Below are 18,405 nucleotides of genomic sequence, written 5' to 3'. Positions count from 1 at the left end.
CAAACACCTTATCCTACGAATAAATGATCCTTAGGGTACTAAATACAGGAGCTAGCCTTCTAAAGCACCTTTCACTTCTATTTAAGTTTTCAGGCAGGCTTTCTAGGGAAACAAATTTCCTAGGACTGTGCTGTTGGCCTTTCTTATTTCTTTAACAAGTCTTGTAATTAACCATTAGAAACATATGGAAATCTAAGAGTTTCCTTATGCCTAAGATGTTACACAGAAAGAAATGAGAAAGAAAGATGGGTAGCTTGGTTGGCTTTGTTGGTTGGTTTTTTGGGGGTTTTGGGGATTTTTTTGAGGCAGGGGCTGTTGGGTTTTTTTTTTAATAAGCCCAGCCTGTAATATGAATAAAACAGGGAATGTTTATTTCACCCCACTCTTGAGCCAGCTCTCATTTTCCATGTCTTCAAATGGCCTTTAAGTATTTCTCATCATAATGTGTTAAAATTCACCTTTTTCAAAATGGGTATCAAAATTCAAAATCATATCTTCGTAAATACCAGGTTTGTCAGTATTCTGTGCTGTGAAGGCATTCATTTCAATACAAATTTTTGCATGTTATGATAGGTTCCAAAAAATCATCCCAGCTACTTATATAGTGTACAATGGTCAAGCAGCATTTTATGGCACAAGAAGTCCCTAAAGAGGTAATGATTGTTCAAAACATTTCAGTACCAGTTGTAGCCTTTGTTTTAAGCCACCTAACCATGCACATGTCCTTAATGTTACATGCATTGGCACTCCTGTTTTACAGATTTTGCAATATTCCACTCTCTGCAGAGGTAATGTTGAGAAGCATTTAGGAGGGAAAGGAGTTTTTAAAGCATATGAAGTATATATAATCACACAGACACTTTCTAAATAATTTGCATTTTAAAATATTTACTTTCTTGATTTGTCTGCTTTTGGCTTTCAGGCAGAATTTCTAGCTAGTAAGTGTTTTCATATGTCTTAAACCTGGGGGAGGGAGGCATAAATCTGTCTGCCAATAACAGTCTGAAAAGGATACCTGAAGTTTCTCATTGAAGTGTTGCACACATGTTTCCTGAACTGCAGAATACCAGCATGGATAGAAATAAGCTTAGACTAGTTTTTATGTATAACTAAATCTTTCAACACTAACTGTGAGAATGAGATTTCATAAAGGTAGGTTGGGTGGAAATTCATTCTGGACAGAAATTGAAGTTGCATGGTACTTCACAAAAATAAATGACGGAAATGTGTCCTTTACAAGTCCCAGATATAGCGGCACCCTTCCTATGAAAACCTTCTCAACAAATTGGTGTACAAACTCCTTGGGTTTTCTTAACATAAATGGATTGATCTATTTCCTAACAGAGTTTTTCATTTGTTAAAACTAAGATTGTAAAGTGAATCAGTCAGCTTACAAAAAAAAAAAAAAAAAAGAAGAAAAAGAAGAAAAAAAAAAGGCATGTTCTACTAATCTTTTAAACAGGAGTTGTATCTTAGAAACCTGTAGGGTTTTTGCTGTTTTAAGATAACCAAGTAATTAAAGTGAGATTTTCAAAATCACCTGCATCATTTGAAAATTAGCTTTTTACTGGAGATAAATTATTCTTTTTGAGGTCTTACAATTTAAGGTGTAAAGATAATACAATACTATTTCATTATATTTTTTAAATTTATTTCACTTTTTTTAGATTGCAGAGTAATTTCCTAAGCCTTTTAGTCCCCAGAAGAGTAAATCTTGTGTACATGCTACCTTAAGACAAAAACTGAGTTACCTACCTTCCATTTTTCTCTTCTAAAATATCTCTGCATATAAGAAATTCTTGCAAGAACTCATTTTACTTAGGTTTTGATTACAATTAGTAAGATACATTTTTTAGTTTACTTTTATTCTCTTGAAACCAAGAAAATGACCACAAATAATTGAGAATTTGCGTGTTCCTGCATTAGTTCTCAATAAATCTTGAGGTCTGAGGAAGCTTCTATAATACCAAACTGAAAACAGACTTGGGAGTTGAAGTACATTGACACTGTATTTATAGATAGCTTTTTCTTTTTTCACAGGTAAGGTGAACCAATTATTACTTTCCAGGTATTTCTGTATCTACCCAATTAATGGCACCCACATCACAGAAGCCCAATTATTATAAGAATCCAAAATTACTTTTGACTGTGTATTCTCTAAACTATTTGTCTAGAGAAGGATTTTATTATCAAAGTTATACATATTTACTATGTAATCACATTCATCCTGCATTTTTTTCTCTTTCATTACATTTTAACTAATAAACCAACACAGTACTCATCTTCACAGATTTTCTTGTGAAGCATGAGATGGTAGATAAATCATTTTAAGATTTACACAGCTGCACTGGATTAGAACTTCTTTTTCTGGAAGAGCTCCTTCAGCTGTTGTTCGGTTGTTGCTTCTTTCTGTTGCATCAGCTCCTTGGCTCCTTTGGTCACTCCCCAGCCATCTGGCTTTGACATGCACGGACAATATGGCCTGCCTGAAGCAGGCTTCAGATTCTCCCAGTATTCTTTTCTTGCCCTAAATAAAGAAAAAGAAATTTAGGGCTTTTCCCAGCACCTCATAATATTGAAGGAAAAGTGGCTTAAATGACAGTTGCAAAGGTCATCTGATTGTAAAGATTGACATTATATTTAGATATAAATGTATGAATGAAAATATGCAGTTAAATGCTACATGCTTAAAAATTATCTTTAAAAGTAGCTTTCCATCTTTGAAAGGAAAACTGTAAGCTAGCCACCATTAGGAGCTGATTTACAATATTCTTTCAGATTTTCCTTTTCATTGTCATGAATTACACTCACAGGAGCTCTTCTACTTCTCCTTCACCCCTTTCCCTGCTCCTAGGTCAGCTTCAGTTCTTTGAAATTATTAAACATAAAACATATCATTCTAAACATAGAATGTTTACAGTGATATTTAGATGCCCATATCAGCTAAGCCAGTGTGCTCTGTGGAGCAATGTAATCCTTTGCAAAAGGTATGTGCTGGTTCCCAGGTCAGATATACGTACCTTGCTCTCACCCAGGGTTTGGTATGCATGCTCAGGTTATCACCCCAGTTACCATGTTTCTCAGAAGCTTCTGGCAAAAATCCTCTTTCAGGAGCCAACTCCTCAGCTATTGCTCGGATATGGTATGGCTCAAATCCACAGCAACCTCCAATGAAACGAATTCCTAAGTCATAGGCCTTTCTTGCGTATTTCTGAATGTCCCATCTGGTGGCAATTCTTGGCTCCAGACCTGAAAAGACATTAATATCTTAAGTTTCCACCATGGTCCATTCAATTTTTACCCGTTTTTTTTTGGTAAGAAATCATGTTGTTGAAACACTTGCACTCTGTTTGCAAAAGTGGTTGTAGATGTAGATGTACGTATTTGTACTGGCTGACCTAGAATCAGTGATTCCAACTTCCAGAAGGCTGGCTTTCAGATTCTGCAGTGCTCTGCTGACCTGTGCTTGTAAGCATTTTTGGCCTTGCAAAACAGCATCTTCAGAGTATCTTCAGAGGCTGATCATATTTCCCATTCTGCAGAGTTCTTAGCTGAAGAATTGAATACTTTCAGTGTTACGGCTATATTTCCTAATAAACAATCAATACCTGGGAAAACTGGTTATCACACACTAGTCTGTGAAAGGAGATGATATCAGCCTACTGGAATAGGGATAATCCTGCTCATTATTCCTCAGAAATGCTTATTACACTTTTTTCCACAATTGTATACTGGCAGACATTTGTTTCAGCTGGGTTCTGTAGCTATTTCTTAGCTCAGCCTTTAGTTATAATCCCAATCATGAGCAGCTTGCTGCCTCAAAATTCCTTGTGGAAAGTTCTGTGTCTAGGTAAGTTAGAATGCCATCTTTATTTTCATCCCTTCTCTCTGCTGCAAGTTGTGTTGAGCGTTGTGATGGAATAACAAGAGCTGAGAGAGAAGACTTGTGGAAGGAAAGGTGTAAAAAGTGAGAAAAGAAAGGAAAAGCACACCTCAAGGAGCTCAAGGCACAAGAGTGGCATAACTGGAAAGAAAATAATAGGGACTGAAGAAGAAACTTAAAGAAATAAAAACACATAAATAAAAGAATAAAAATCCTCCCACTTCTTAATGCCCATGCACATCTGCAGGATATGAACCAGCACGGTAATCAGGCAAGTGTAGCATGATGTCTGCATTGAACACTGCTGGGAAAAGAAGCTGTGGTTGAGGTAGTAAGGCTCCAGCAACACAAAGAAGAGGTAGGATTGAAGAATGTCCTTATGTCCTGTCCCAAAAATGCCTAACATGCAAGAAGTTGATACAAAGCAGATATACTCAAAGTCCATTTTGTAGTTAAGAATCAGGTTCACAAATTAAAAAGCAGAAGACAATTAAATATTCTTATGCATAAAATTATTGGTCTCAGAGGGAAACATGGGACAAAGAAAAAGCAGGGGGACTAGAATTAGAAATGGAAAACTTAGATTAAGCATTTTAGAAAGTTGTTCAAATAAAAACAAGCTTTTGTACAGTGCTGCAGATATAATAGAAAGCATCAGAAGCACAAATGCATTATTTCCTTTTCTTTCACATATCATTTAAAAACAAATGCAAAATTTATACAAATGATCAACAGTAAGAATGCATCATTGTGCACTCAACATACACCTGTATAAGCAACTAAACTTCAGGGGAACAGTAAGTATAGTTTGTTTCCTAGTCCTCTCCATCACCCTGTCACAATCCATGTGACCTGATGAGGTGAATTCATCTGATGGCAAATGAAGTGGCTGAGCCACTGTCATCATGTTTGAAAACTTGTGACAGTCCAATGAAATTCCTAGTGACTGGAGAAGGGGAAACATAACCCACACTTTTAAAAAAGGCAAACAAGGAAAAGCCAGAGAAATACAGAGCAGTCAGTCTTACAGTGCCCAGAAAGATCTTGGATCAGATCCCCTGGAAGCTATACCAAGGCACATGGAAAATAAGGATGTGATTGGTGGCAGCCAACATAGCTTTACTGAGGGCAAATTGTGCATACAAATTTGGTGGCCTCCTATGGTGGGGTTACAATACTGGTGGAGAAGGGAAGAGTGATTAATGTCACCTTCCTGGACTTCCGCAAGGCATTTGATACTCACACAATATCCTTGTCTCTAAAGTGGAGAGACACACTCCCAAAATTGACTAACATTTTATTTTTCCATGTCTGCCAATATGATACTTTTCTCAGCTTTATTCAGAATTAAATATCTGTAATTTAACACTTCTTGATGAGAAAAACTGTAACATGCTTCTAGATTTGCCCCCTTGATACACCTAGCCTTGAGATAATTTGGTATGCTTTCAGTGACCAGGTCATTTATTTCTAAAACATTGTCCTTATTTAACTGGTGACATTTCAAAGAAAATGCAGTAATACAGAAGAAAAAGCATAGAAAAATTGAAGAAGTTCCATAGAAAAATAAATACTTCTGGTGTCTAGTTGCTGGAGTTTGTCGATATGACATACCTAATGCTTTTCCAGAAACTTAGATCTTGTTGCCCTCTACAGAGTTTATGTACTCTTCAGATATCTAAGTATCTCTCTCTTACTGCCTTCATGAAAACCAGGTAATTTGATCAGTTTAACAATGATTTACTGAACAGATTATCTGCTGTCAAGCAATCAATTGCTTCTTCTTGGTTTTGAAAACACTCAGAGCCAGTCTTCACCAATTATTTATTCATGTCAATTCTAAATGCTGAGATGTCATACAGATTGCTTATAGCACACAAGCCAAGAACTGTAACAAACCAAAGTGAATCCTTCTATTCACTTGATTGCTTACTGCATCTGATTTTTTTTTTCTGCTTGCAATCAGAGGAACTATATGACAGAATGAATAGGATAAATGAGTTCCTAACACTTTTAAACATCTTAGATATTTTCAGGACTCAGACGTGTTATTACCATTTAATGAATGCCTTAGGCTTATGCTTTATTCTCTTTCCTTCATTTATGTAAAGAGAGGAATTTAAAGAAAAAAAAATGAGCTTCCTGAAAATCACATCTACTTCTCAATCTTTTTGCTGCAAATTCAAATTGTGACTGTTTTAATACCATTTATTCTGATCTTGAAAAGAAGGGTGTATGGTATCTGAAAATGAAAGAATTTTCTAATCAGCCTTAAAATGTTTAAGCTGATTTTGCCTTTATGTTAAAGGTCTCCTTTACTCACGTGAAAATAAGCCCTAAATACACAATTCTTATATAAATATTAAATGGCTGAATCTTTCTGTTTTTGTAGAGTTTCTCCTGAGAATACATGTTATAGACTTCTTCTCCAAACTACTAATTGTTAGAAATATTGAAGTCCCCTTTCTGGTGTTTCTCTAGTATCACATACATTAGACAGTTACACTTACAAGACTGAACTACTATAAGTGCTTCTATATCCATGGTATTGCACTGTACATTACATCCTTACACAGGTAAACATAGGCCTTGTGGGATAGATGTCACAGCCCAGAAAAATGGGGTTTTTTTAGTACATTTGCTGCAGCTCTTTGGATGGTTTACAGCTGTCCTGAACAGGGTTCTACAGCATGAGGAAGAACATTTTTAAAATTAATTTAGATTGTGACATTTTAACTCTTTTTATCACAATTACACATTGAGTCACGTGCTGCGATATACCAAAGTATTCTCACTACATGGATGATCTTTACTCCAACATTACATTTTGATCTGTCTGGAAAATGCCAGACAGGATAACTAGGACTTGTTGTGTTGAATAAAAGGGCATCTTGCAGCTTCAGCGGTACTAAAAGCTAGGGGTAAAAAAAAAGCCAGAAACAACCAATAAAGCAAAGCCAACAAACCACCATGAACAAAAAAGATATCCTTGTCTTACCAAAAGGAAATTCTGGAAGATCAATAAACCCCTGCTTTCCACAGTCAGGTGTATGGAAAGCAAGTGGCTGGCACATCAGGTGGGCTTTCAGTTTAGCGGCCTGCAAGCCCTCTTTCATCAGCCTCACAGTTTCAACAGAAGTTTCTGGATCAAAATGGCAGTTGACTCCAACTATAGAAGCACCTAGGAGGAGGAAAGTAACTTCAAGTCAGAACTCCCCGGGAAGTGGGAGATGAAAGTTCCACAGCACTCTAGAAGCAGTGTTGTCCATCTTCACATCAGTGTTACGGAAACAAGGCAGCTGTGCTAGAGCCAGGCACAGAGGCTGATTATGCAATTTAAATCTCAGCTGCACTCCTCTTTACCTTTCTAATGATGAATCACATCTTCTACCCTCCTACAGATGTTTTTTCTTACAGTGCTTAATCAGTGAGGTCTGATTACATAGAGCCACACATTCAAACAGGTAGCAGGTTCCTAACACAAGGTCTACCTTTGGATTTCAACTGCAACTTGAAAGGAAGAGAGCAGTTCTGAATAGATAAGTAAACCTGTGTATCTTTACTCATCATGTCCCTGATTAATTTCTTTTCTCCTTCCCCTTGTCCTGTAGAAAACAGCCTCTGACAGGCAAAATGATTAATTTTTTCATCTTCTTAATTCTCTCATCTTGAACTTGAACTGCATGCAAAACAAAGATCAGAGAATCAAAGGCAACTTTGTGCTTGTGATTCTAGAATTTGGGGATAGGTCTGCAGTGAAATTTGAGTAGGTTTAGGATTTTACTGTATTGAGTATCAGTTGTCTATGGCTATTTCTCGCACCCATTTCATACTGATTATCAAGGATTTCATAGCTGTATTTCCATATGTTTTCACAAGACTGTTCTAGTAAAGTATATATAAACACTTTTTTACAGAGTCAAAACCCTTACCAGATATAACTGGGAAACTCCTACTTGAGATACACATCTATTTATTTCAATAATTAGGGACTTTACTTTGTTCCATACTTTTAAAGGGCCCAATAAAACAGATTCTTACCAGCCTTTACCAGCTGGACAGCACATTGTCCAGGGGACACTCCATGCATGTCTCCTTCTGGACCAATGCACATCGTAGCTGCAACTGGCTTTCCAGATTCTTTTAGAACTTCAACTGCCCAGACAGCCTCTTCAACATGTTCAAAATACTGAAAGAAATTAAAACTAGTCTATTTTGTTTCTCAGCAATGAAATATAAAAATATTAATCCAGACCCGAAATTCAGCATCAATACAATGATTTGATTTTTTTTCTGATTTATACTAATATAATTCAACTGAGTTTACTGGCCACACAGTTAAAAAAGGATTTTTAAAAGGGAGTAAAAGTAAATTAAAAATAATGATACTTTTGTTTCAGAGTAAGAATGTCCATATGGGAGGTTAATCAAGGATTAACCCAAACACTATCGTCAACTAGGAAAGTCATCTCAGGTCAATTTCCAGGTACTGAAATAAGTAGGGGTTAGTCAAGATTCCCTCAACATTTTCTCTTTGTATCAGTACAGAATTTTACTTAACTGAAGTAGAAATTTCCATTTCAAGGTCCTATTCTAGAACACCTGCAGATGTTGGTGGGCATTTAGAAAAATATCTGATACCACTGGGATAAAAGCACAGCAGAAAATTTAAAAGGAGGTAGCAACATGTAGTGATAGTTCCTTAAGTAGACTAGACATTGTAACACTGTGCCAGTTGAAGGCATGTACTTTCTTTTACATTTTACATTTACCTCTGCAATTAAGAAGTCCACATTCTTCTTCATAAAGACTTCCAGCTGCTTTTGAAAGGCTGCTTTAACCTCTGTTTTATCCTTGCAGCTTAAGTAAGATGGTGTTTGACTGACTCCTCCAGCCACTAAAGCATCACCTTCATTAGCCACTTCTCTTGCAATGTCACAAGCAGCTTCATTCACTTTGTGGCACTGTGTGAACACAGATTCTGTTAGTTTTCTCTTACCAGAGGTATGCATATAATTTCAGAACCCTAGAAGGACAAAAACAGTCAAAACTCAAAATGACTTCTTCATATTTTTTTAAAATTTTAATAAAATGTAATTAAAATCAAATGTACTTTTAAGTAATACGGTTGAGATTAGATTCTTTCAACCAGTAGCAAACATTAGGATTTCTTGTCTCTTCTAAGTTATTTATTATCAAATACTACAAAATACATTACCTTTAATAGATCTTACACAAATAGCCTATAAAAAGCAAGCATTTGGTGTGAAGTAAAAATTGCTTTGCCTCTTAGAGAATGAGTTAGCTATGTCTAAGCATATGCTTTCATTTTGAAATTTGTGGATGGAAAAATAAAAATATATGTGAATTTCAACTTTTCTTTTTAGATGTATTTTAGTGTTCTGATAATTAACACCTCCCACCCCCAATATAATATTAATACAGGGTTATTTAAGACCTTTTTAAAATGGTATCATTTGTTATGTGATGTTAAAGTTGCCAACTGAAATAAAGGGAAAAGTATTGTTAATTAATCACCTAGACTGAAAGTCATATTCCTTCTGTATCTAAATTGGGATGATGAGAACAACTCTTCAAAAAGAAGTTAAACTAAGAAAAAGAAAAATATCTAGGAAAAACCATCATTATTGTGATATTGTATCAAGTATTGATTATGGCAGGTTTCTCTGCAGTCCACAGACTATTTAGAATCTCCATTGTCTTCTCTCAGCTGAAGTTTTACATTGTTGCCTCAAAAACCCAGCTGATTGTTAAGGCTTCTGCTCACAGATTATCTTCCATTTGCACTTGTGCATGGGTATATGTTTATGGACTCTGACAGGTGGAACCATATATGTCTTTAATCCTGTAGGAACCTGATTCTAGAGCTGGCAGGAAATAAATTTTGAGAGGTTTGATGTTGTGCAATCCCAACGCCAGGTGCTCTCCAGCCTTTATAATTTTGCATGTCAGCAAGAATTGAAGCATGGCTTGTTCCAGAGGTACTGTATTTCTGCGGCTGCCACTTCAGACACCTCAGTGTTCCATCTATTGATTGTAAAAGGTACAGCATTTCAGATTAATTTGGTCATATGACATTTTGGTATGACCTCAATTAAGCCTCAAGTGTTTCCCTAGTGTCCAGATTGTTCTAATTTCTGACTGAGGATATCTTCACTGATACAGATCCTTCTTCCCTGAGCCCTGGAGAATTTTCTCTAATTTGCAGAAGACAAAATGTACAGTAGGACCAAAGAAACAGGATCAGAGAAACCACTCAATGCCAAACCTTTTAGTCTCAAAAGAACTTTATAGAAATGTTTGGCCAGAAATTACACTGGACCTTGGGCCTGTGTCTAGTAAACATGCCCAGCATCCTACAATTCCTCTCTGTAGGAGGTAAGAAAACACTGTCATGGTACTTCTGCTGATGTAACAAATTACCTTCACACAAGAGACAGGAAATATTGACTAGAGTGTGTAGCTTGGATTGTTTTTGGACTGTAAGCTGCTGCTTAACAAAGATGTTGTTCTAAAAACATTTTGTTCTCATTAGCTTCTCATTATTCTCTAAGATTCTTCATCATTTTTTCAGTTCAGTCATTTATCTGGATGTTAAAACATTTCTGTTTTTTCACTAGTTTTGCTCTCTGTGCATTTAGTACTCCCTGTAATCTTTGTATCAAAACTCCAGTAAACTCATCTTCTCAGATAAAAATGCAGAAAAAATACAGTGTGGGCATTCTCTTTCCTGTCTTCATCCTTACTCCATTTTGTGTTTGATTTTTGTTTTGGTTTGGGGTTTTTGTCACTTCACCTTGACTTTTTGCTATTTCAAACTCTGAAATTCCATCATCTTATTCTCTGGTCCTCAAATAAAGCCAAAACTGTTAGGACAAACTTGATAATCTCTCTGCCAAACTTTTTGAAATTGATCAACTTCTTTCGTATCTCCATCAAAACTGTTTTACTCACACTTATTTTCTCAGCTACATAATTGCCTCTGTTCTCTAATTTGTCCTCACTAGCATAAAAGGTGAAAGTCTGCAGAACATTGGCTCCAGCTCTGAGGAATTCTCGGTGAAGCTGGCGAACTGCAAATTAAGAGACAAAGTTATTACTATGTTATCCCAAAATCTAGTGTTTATTGATGTAATGTTACGGTAAAATAAGTGGCATTGTGTTTATTAGAAGATCCATCATGAGATATTAGAAGAAGTACCTAAGCCTGCATGGAATTTTATTCTTCCCATCATCACAACATTAGGTAGAAAATTTTCTCCTTTTCTCTTTCTCTGCTAAGAATGACTTAAGACTTCTATATAGTTTAGCTGCAGATTCAGTTTTGCCTGCCACTTTGTCTACCCTCTATTTTCTGCAGTCCTTCAGATCTCCCAGATACAGAGATTCATAGAGCTTTTTTGTAGTCATTTAGGAAAGGATAACAGATGTCTGACAAAAGAATGTGAGAGCATAAGAAGGAATACCAGACAAAAGGTTCTTCAAATGAAAAAGCTGTCTTTTCTCAGCTTCTATACTATGAAGAAGAAAACAGAAGGAAGTATCATAGCAACATATTAAGGGGCAAGATGTTAATTACATGGAAGAATACAGTGTTTCATTGCCTCTTCTATTTTGCATTTTTGAGTCTTCTCCCCCAACAAAGCTTTGATAGAGTCTAGTCAGCCAAAACCAAAGCTCTATTTTTGCTAAATACATCCTTAATTAAAAGAATATTTGTTGCTTGAGAAAAGTGACTCACAGTACAGAGTTAATTCTTCCCATATGTCTCCACATATGATGATTTTATCACATAGACAACACTCCTTTTAAAGGAAAGGTTACCATTACTTTTAATAGACAAATTTCCTACATTAGGACTTTGGAAAAAGGTTCTGTAGTGGTAGCTTGGGCCTTTCTGGCTGTAAGCAGTACTCTGCAATTGCCACAGCAGGAAAGAACAGCAACTGTCAATTGATTTTATATATATGCCCACAGAAAAATAATTAAAATAATTACTAGAATGCATTAAACACTCAACAGCTTATAGCAAATACAGGAATTCTCTATGTACTGTACACAAGATACTTACTACCTACACACACAAGAACACTGCAATTTTTCTGTGGCAGATGTTTAGAAAAGTTTTCCTGAAGTCCTAGTTTATCACAGCTCATTGTCTACAGACACAGTTTGTGTCACTAAAAAAATATCCAAGTTTGTCACGAGAATAAAATTACTCCCGTATGCTGCAAAAAAACCAGCTTCCTACACCAGAGAAGCTCAAACAGCATTTTGTGTTGCTAGAATCAACCTGCATACATGCAAGCATGTCTGCTTTCAGTGGAGTCCTTTGCTTTTCTCTACTGGTACAGTATTTTATTTCTAGTTGTCACCTTGGGTGACTACAAAGTGCTTCTTTCAAACCCACAGCACTCTGCAATATCAAAACCCCAAACTACTCTGTAGTTTACTTGTGTGACTTCCAGCAGGTTTCCTCCAGCATTTGAGAAATGGAGTCACAGTCACATATGAGGCTACACCATTATTAGTAATTTGACACATTTTAGGAGTCAGATGTGTAACACAAATTTTTCATTTAAATCCGTCATGAGTTGGACATTTCATAAAAGACACAGACATAAGATGTGAGGAGATATGGGCAATAAGCACCCATGCATACGGCTCACTACAGGGCAATACCTGATCTGTCTCAGGAGAAAAATTTAGATGTCCTAATTTCTACAATTATCAGTCTGGCAAATCTTCTCTTTTGTAATATAGTTAATGGCCTTGAACCATTTTTTTTTTTTTTTTATTCCTTTTTGCTTTCTCAGAACTTCCTTCTTTTTCCTCTCCTTATAAAGACAAGAAGCTTTGGTAGCTGTATGGTTTTTACACCCACTGGTTCTGCCAGCTGCTCTTTGTGTTCTGTTACATCTGCTTTCAAAGTAACATGACCCTTGAGGGAGCAGGAGCAAAAAGCAGTAATGAAGGGAAAGCAGCCCCACTGTACAAAAAGAAATGTACACATTTGCCCTGAAGGATGGATTTATAAATGGCCTATAAGAGACATATGCAGAGCATTGAGGGCTTTTGAGGGGCAAAAGTAACAAGCAAAGGGGGAAAAAAGACAAGTGCTATGAGCTGTAAGATGGAACATGCAGGGGCAGACAGAAGTGGATGTGGCGAGAAATAGAGTAATGATGGAATGTGTCTTTAGGAGATGAGAGTCAGCAAATTAGGTAATCAACCCTTAAACCTTTCCTGGAGTTCTGCATTATCTAAAGCTGCCCATAACCTTAAATTTGGGATGCTAAGTGACACATAAGTGACATTTGAAGGCTGAGAAGGATTAGGCTGAATAAATAGGTGAAGTGTACAAAGTGATGTAACAGAGAGAACTAAGACATCTCTCCTACTACTCCTCTTCCTCCTTCTCCCCTTTACCAGAAAAAGACTAATTTGGAATGGAAAACACTTAAAGAAATTTTTTCCACTGGGATATTCTGAATTTACTTGTGGGATTAACTGCAAATCATATTACTAGGGCAAATGCTTTCTTGCAATGAAGCATGCATAAATAGATAATACCATCTGCTTCTGCAATATTTATGCTAAACACTACAGTCTTGGCGCTGGAAGGCATAGAATGGCTGGTCATTTTTTCTCTGTCCACTTTAAGAGAGTTAGTCTGTTACATGTTTATTTTAATTTTTAGGTTCCTATCAGGTTTATCATTCCCCATTTTACAGTGGAGCCAGAAGCATCAAACACTCCATTACAATGTTTATTAAAAACTGCCATTTCTCTGAAAGAATTGATTGAAAAACTATTTCAGTTTATAAATATAATGACTGACTAGAACAAAACAAAACAGATATTTAACTGTAGAATTCCTTTTCATAAGGTATTTTAAATGACAAGATTTAATTGATAAGCGCAAGGACAGACTGGGCAAATCCATGAGAGAGAATTCACTGAATGTTAATAAACACAAATATAACCACATCTGCATCAAAAAGTCCCTGTGATGCAAGTTATTGAAAATTGAATCAGAGAGCATTCTGAAGAGTTATCAACAGATGTTTGTACTACTCTTATTCTTACCCAGCCAACTTCTTTTGGCCAGTCTTAGAGCAAGAAAAACAGGCAAGATGAGCAGTTTTTAGGCTGTGCTTAATGTAATTCTACAGGGTCAAGGAACACTTGTATTTAAAAACCTACTATGAGTTCCTATGTATTTATTATTTAGCCAACCATTACACTGTTTACATTCTCTATAGGAATATAATTTCCCAGTAAAACTGACCTGCTTCTGGGTGTTCTACAGTAGCTTCAGGAGTCCAAGGCCCAGCTTTTACATACCCCCTCTTTTCAAGAGCAAAGACAAATCCTCCATCTCCGATCACAATTTCTCCGGCATCCAAGCGTTCTAGAATACCCTGGAGAAAACATGAGGGCAGGTTAACAATAACAGTTCTTCAATTTGGTGGATATTTTCTATATTTGCAAGGTAGATATAAATATCTGAGAGCTAGCAGAAATATTTTTGTCACAATAATAAAAAGTAATAAATTTTCTTCCTGAAATTCTAATTAAAGAATGGTAGATGTGCTCTTCATAGCACAAGGCTTTAATATGCACACATACATTATGTGTAAGACTTCTCATTAGTCACTTATATTATATTCCAGAGATATCGTTCCCAGAGCTGTCAGTGGTCCAATTCTGTTCCTAGGAAAGTAATACGCCATCTCAAATTCTCCTGTAAAATACGTGAGAAACTTCTTAAAATAAAACATTAGTACCACTGATGTCTTTATTAGCTTATCTGCTCTCTAGCTTCCAATGCCACCTTGACAGAGCCCCACCACAAGCAGCTTGTGACACCAGATGGCACAACAGGCATCACAGAAAAGTATGCATGCAACAGTTTCCTACCAAACAAGATCCATCTCAGAAAGCTGACTTGCAGTTTCTGACAGTCTTTTCACAGGCCCGGGTTTGTTTACCCAGATTTACAAAAAGAAAGAAAACCCTGTTTGTATTGCAGAGCCCTGAAATGTTTTAGAGTTTCAGAGTGCCAAATTAGAGACCTTAAAGAAGCAAGATTAAGCTTGCTTCTCCCTTGATCTCCACGCTAACACAAGGAAAGCGGCGATTATTTTTTTGTAAAACTGAAAAACATGTGAATAAATATTGGTTTCTTCTAAAATATGTTACATGTTTATTACTTTCATTGCTTCATTGACTTGTTCAAAATTTCTAAAAAGTACCTTGCTATTAGAGTAGGATTCATTTCTACTATTTGGTGGCAACCATAATTCTATCTGTATTAAAAAGTGGTTGAATGAAGACTACATATGTGAAGGTAGTGGGCACAGGAAAAGAACTAATCAAAGGTAAGACTGAAATTTCCATCCATAATTTTCTTGATGGCACTGGAATTTCAACAAAAGAGATTTGAGGGAGCAGGAAAAATAAAAGCCTTGTGGACATAGATTTGAGTGTGATTTTCATGCTTAGTGGATGGGTTAACAATTACCCTCCAAACTTCAATAATTATCTTTCTTGGTAGTTTTCTTTTCATTAATACAATAATCTCATGCCGTATGTCCAGCAAAGAGAAACACTTATGGCATCTCAGGACTGCTGTTTAGGCAGAACAAGAGCATGCCTTTCCAACAGTAAAGAGCACAGTACCAGGTGTGCCAGTTCCAGTACCAAGCACAGCAGGGTAAGGCTCTTTGTAGGCTACAAAGCCTGGCTGAGAGCATCCCTTGCTTTGGCTGAGCTACTACAGTAGCAAAATGCAAGCAAAATGCATTTTTGCTGCTACGTTGCAGCAAAATGGCAAGACTGGTCTGTACAGTGCCGCTGTGCAAAGCTTTGCCAAGTGTTGGCCTGCAAATCTCTGCATCAGATTCTTTTGCATACTATGGACTAGCCAAAATATTGACCCAATTAACTTTAAAATTTTAACAAAGTGTGCAAGTTTTTAATCTTTTTTCCCACAGAATGAGGGAGAAACAATTTTAGCATAAATGTCAGGAGGTTTTGTAAAGATTGTGTTTGCAATATACTAACTTTAATTTGTAACAGAATGCCTCAAATGGGGCCAGCAAAACCCACTTCTTGAGTCTGTGCTTCCTCTGTTTGCCAAAGAATCTTTTGTAAATGAAGCCTGCTTCAGAAATTTAATATGCAGAGAACAGGCATGCAGAGGAAAAAGAAATCTTTATGTTAAAGACAGCCTCAGCTGTTGTTTTTTAGCTGAACATTAATAGGCACAAAATGACATAACAAGTAAGTATTATATTTATTATTATATTATGTATGTATTTAAATGTACTACAGCAGAACTTCCTTTTAACAAGTTGCTCCTAGTATTTAATAGCTGTTTTTATTCACAGTTCTGTTTCTTTTGAAGCAGAAGTCATTTTTGATACACAGAAGCAACATCAGCCATGTTTGATTAGACCATGGCACCTTGGTAGTTATGATATATTAAATCTAGCACCAGGCTATCTAATGGAAGGAGAGATCAATACAAAGCACAAAATACTTAATAAAATCTTAGTTTGTCAGTTCATGCTGGATTCAAATTGAAGTAACCTTTTTGCAAACTTTATTATAGGTCTGATGTCTTCTCTTCACACCATTTTTACTTTATATACTGCACAAAATGCTACCTATTTAACTACCATACAGCTAACTGAAGTTCAGCATCAACATTGTTTTGTTCAGAGACCTACAGCTGTGCGCTCATGTCTAATCCAGATCAAAATTGCACTGTCAGGTGATCTGGTAGGAGACAAATCTGATGTTAAATTACAAAAACTAGTGTGTGTAAAAAGGTATCCAAGGTTTTTTTTTTGAGCCTTCTTTTGCTACTATATTTTGCTACTATGAATGAAGTTGCACCACATGGTCCATACACCTATACATGGGAAGCATGAGGCCAAATGCCTCTATGAAGATATTCCTACTACCATCTTTAGGCATGTAACTGTGCTGTGTAAGTGAAAAGCCTGCTTTGTCAGCCTATAACCCACCTTTTCAACAGTGGAGAAAATAAATCTTGAAACAACTATTCACATCTTAAGCCTTCAAGAGAAGTCCACTGTTTGTAGGGGGAATTTTGGACAGCTTTCTTCTGCTAGGTGTTGAAATTAGGTGGTATACACCAAAATATAAAAAGCAGAACAAATACCTTTCACCTTCCTCCTTTTAGAGGAAGAGCTCACTTAGAGCTCACAGACTTCTTCCCATCTATTTTTGCTCTTTTGTTCTACACATAAAAATGAGTAAAACCCATTCTGAGAAAGATGTGCTCTATTAATGGCAATAGTGTCCTTTAAACAAGAGACAGAACACTGCTGACAGATTCTGCTGACCTCAAGCAGCAGTGCAGGGCACCAGTTCTGATGTATGTCAGAGTTTCACTTAGATGTTGCTCATAGCTTTGCCTTAATGGCCTGAATGGCTAGTGCCTGGACAACTTTTTATACTGGCTTATTTCTTTAGCTAAATGGGGGAGCAATGGGCATGCATACATAGGAATCTGGGTTGATGTAAACACTAGTCCTATCAATCAAGGCGTGAGCTTTTAAATAGAGACCTTTTAAACAGAGAAGGCAGGATGCTGGGGACAGAAATCTCATCCAATGACAGTTTTTCCTAAAAAAATATTTACAATCTTAATTTGCAGTGCAAATTTGCAAGTCCTGCTTAATTTGGGTTATCAAACAATACTACATTAAATAGTTTTGTACTCTGATGGCTCTATGTGTTCAGAGAAACAAAGATTAGCTGAGCTGTGACTGTGTTAAGATCAATCTAATTTTTCTATCTCATAACGATGCCCAAATATCTTTAAGGTCTCAATGCTGAGCAGGTACAATTATCATAGCTTTATTTTAGGTTTTCACTAGATCACCTTACCTGCAAAGACACCGAGTACCTTAGTGGGAGGTTAACCGGCGAGGATCAAGGGTAGTGCCTCTCAAAAAGAGCTCCCCTGGAGAGCCGCGGACGCGACTCCGTGGAGGCAGGAGAGGCGGCCGGGAGCGCTGCCCTGTGCCGGGCTCCCGGCGCGGGGCTGCTCCCCCGCACTGCCCTGTCCCGCCCGCGGCGGAGGCACCGCCAAGGGGGCACAGCTCCAGTGCCCATGGGGAGCAGTGGCCGGGTCTGCGCGAGGGAGGGAGACTGGAGATTTACCCTTTTGCCCTGTTTCGCGGTCTTCCGGATCGGCAGCATCTTCTTCGCCCAGGGACGCTGGCTGCCCGGCTATGCCCCGACGGCCCGGCACGAACCTCAGCCGAGCGGGCTCTCCGGCCGCACGTTTATAGCCCGAGGAGGAGGCGGGACCCCGTGGGCAGCGCTGCAGGCGGTACCCCCGCCCGGCCCGGCCCCTGACCCCGGTTCGGCCGGGGCTCCCCAGCGCCCTCCCGCAGCCCGACCCGAGGTCCGGACGCCACCCCCGGCTGCCCCCTGGGCCAAGGGGCGGTCCGGCGCCC

At 37.5% G+C, this 18,405-nt stretch overlaps 1 protein-coding gene across 1 annotated transcript; it reads right to left on the bottom strand.

Annotated features, from left to right (window-relative positions):
• Nucleotides 1-1,629: 1,629 nt before the first annotated feature.
• On the bottom strand, nt 1,630-18,198 carry LOC102112767 (betaine--homocysteine S-methyltransferase 1). The gene is made up of 8 exons (XM_005530069.3): nt 18,107-18,198; nt 14,196-14,328; nt 10,859-10,977; nt 8,656-8,847; nt 7,925-8,072; nt 6,882-7,064; nt 3,021-3,249; nt 1,630-2,527 (listed from the first exon to the last, which is right to left on the bottom strand). Exons 1-8 carry the CDS (start codon nt 18,143-18,145, stop codon nt 2,353-2,355), a joined length of 1,218 nt encoding a protein of 405 aa, XP_005530126.1. The 5' UTR covers nt 18,146-18,198; the 3' UTR covers nt 1,630-2,352.
• Between the last annotated feature and the right edge of the window lie 207 nt (nt 18,199-18,405).

Source organism: Pseudopodoces humilis, chromosome 4 (assembly GCF_049639895.1).
Source record: "Pseudopodoces humilis isolate 2021_Gansu_Grassland_sample_001 chromosome 4, ASM4963989v1, whole genome shotgun sequence".
Lineage (NCBI taxonomy): Eukaryota > Metazoa > Chordata > Aves > Passeriformes > Paridae > Pseudopodoces > Pseudopodoces humilis.
The sequence above is the reverse complement of the archived record's forward strand: the minus strand, read 5'-3'. Positions and strand labels throughout refer to the sequence as shown.

What these genes read in the sequence shown, in the direction of transcription:
- LOC102112767 (XM_005530069.3), bottom strand. Translation starts at nt 18,145, where the DNA reads ATGCTGCCGATCCGGAAGACCGCGAAACAGGGCAAAAGG. An exon ending in ATGTAGCTGAGAAAATAAGT is followed by an intron (nt 8,848 to 10,858) that starts GTGAGTAAAACA and finishes GTGTTCACACAG; the next exon opens with TGCCACAAAGTGAATGAAGC. An exon ending in TGGACTTCTTAATTGCAGAG is followed by an intron (nt 8,073 to 8,655) that starts GTAAATGTAAAA and finishes AATTTCTTTCAG; the next exon opens with TATTTTGAACATGTTGAAGA.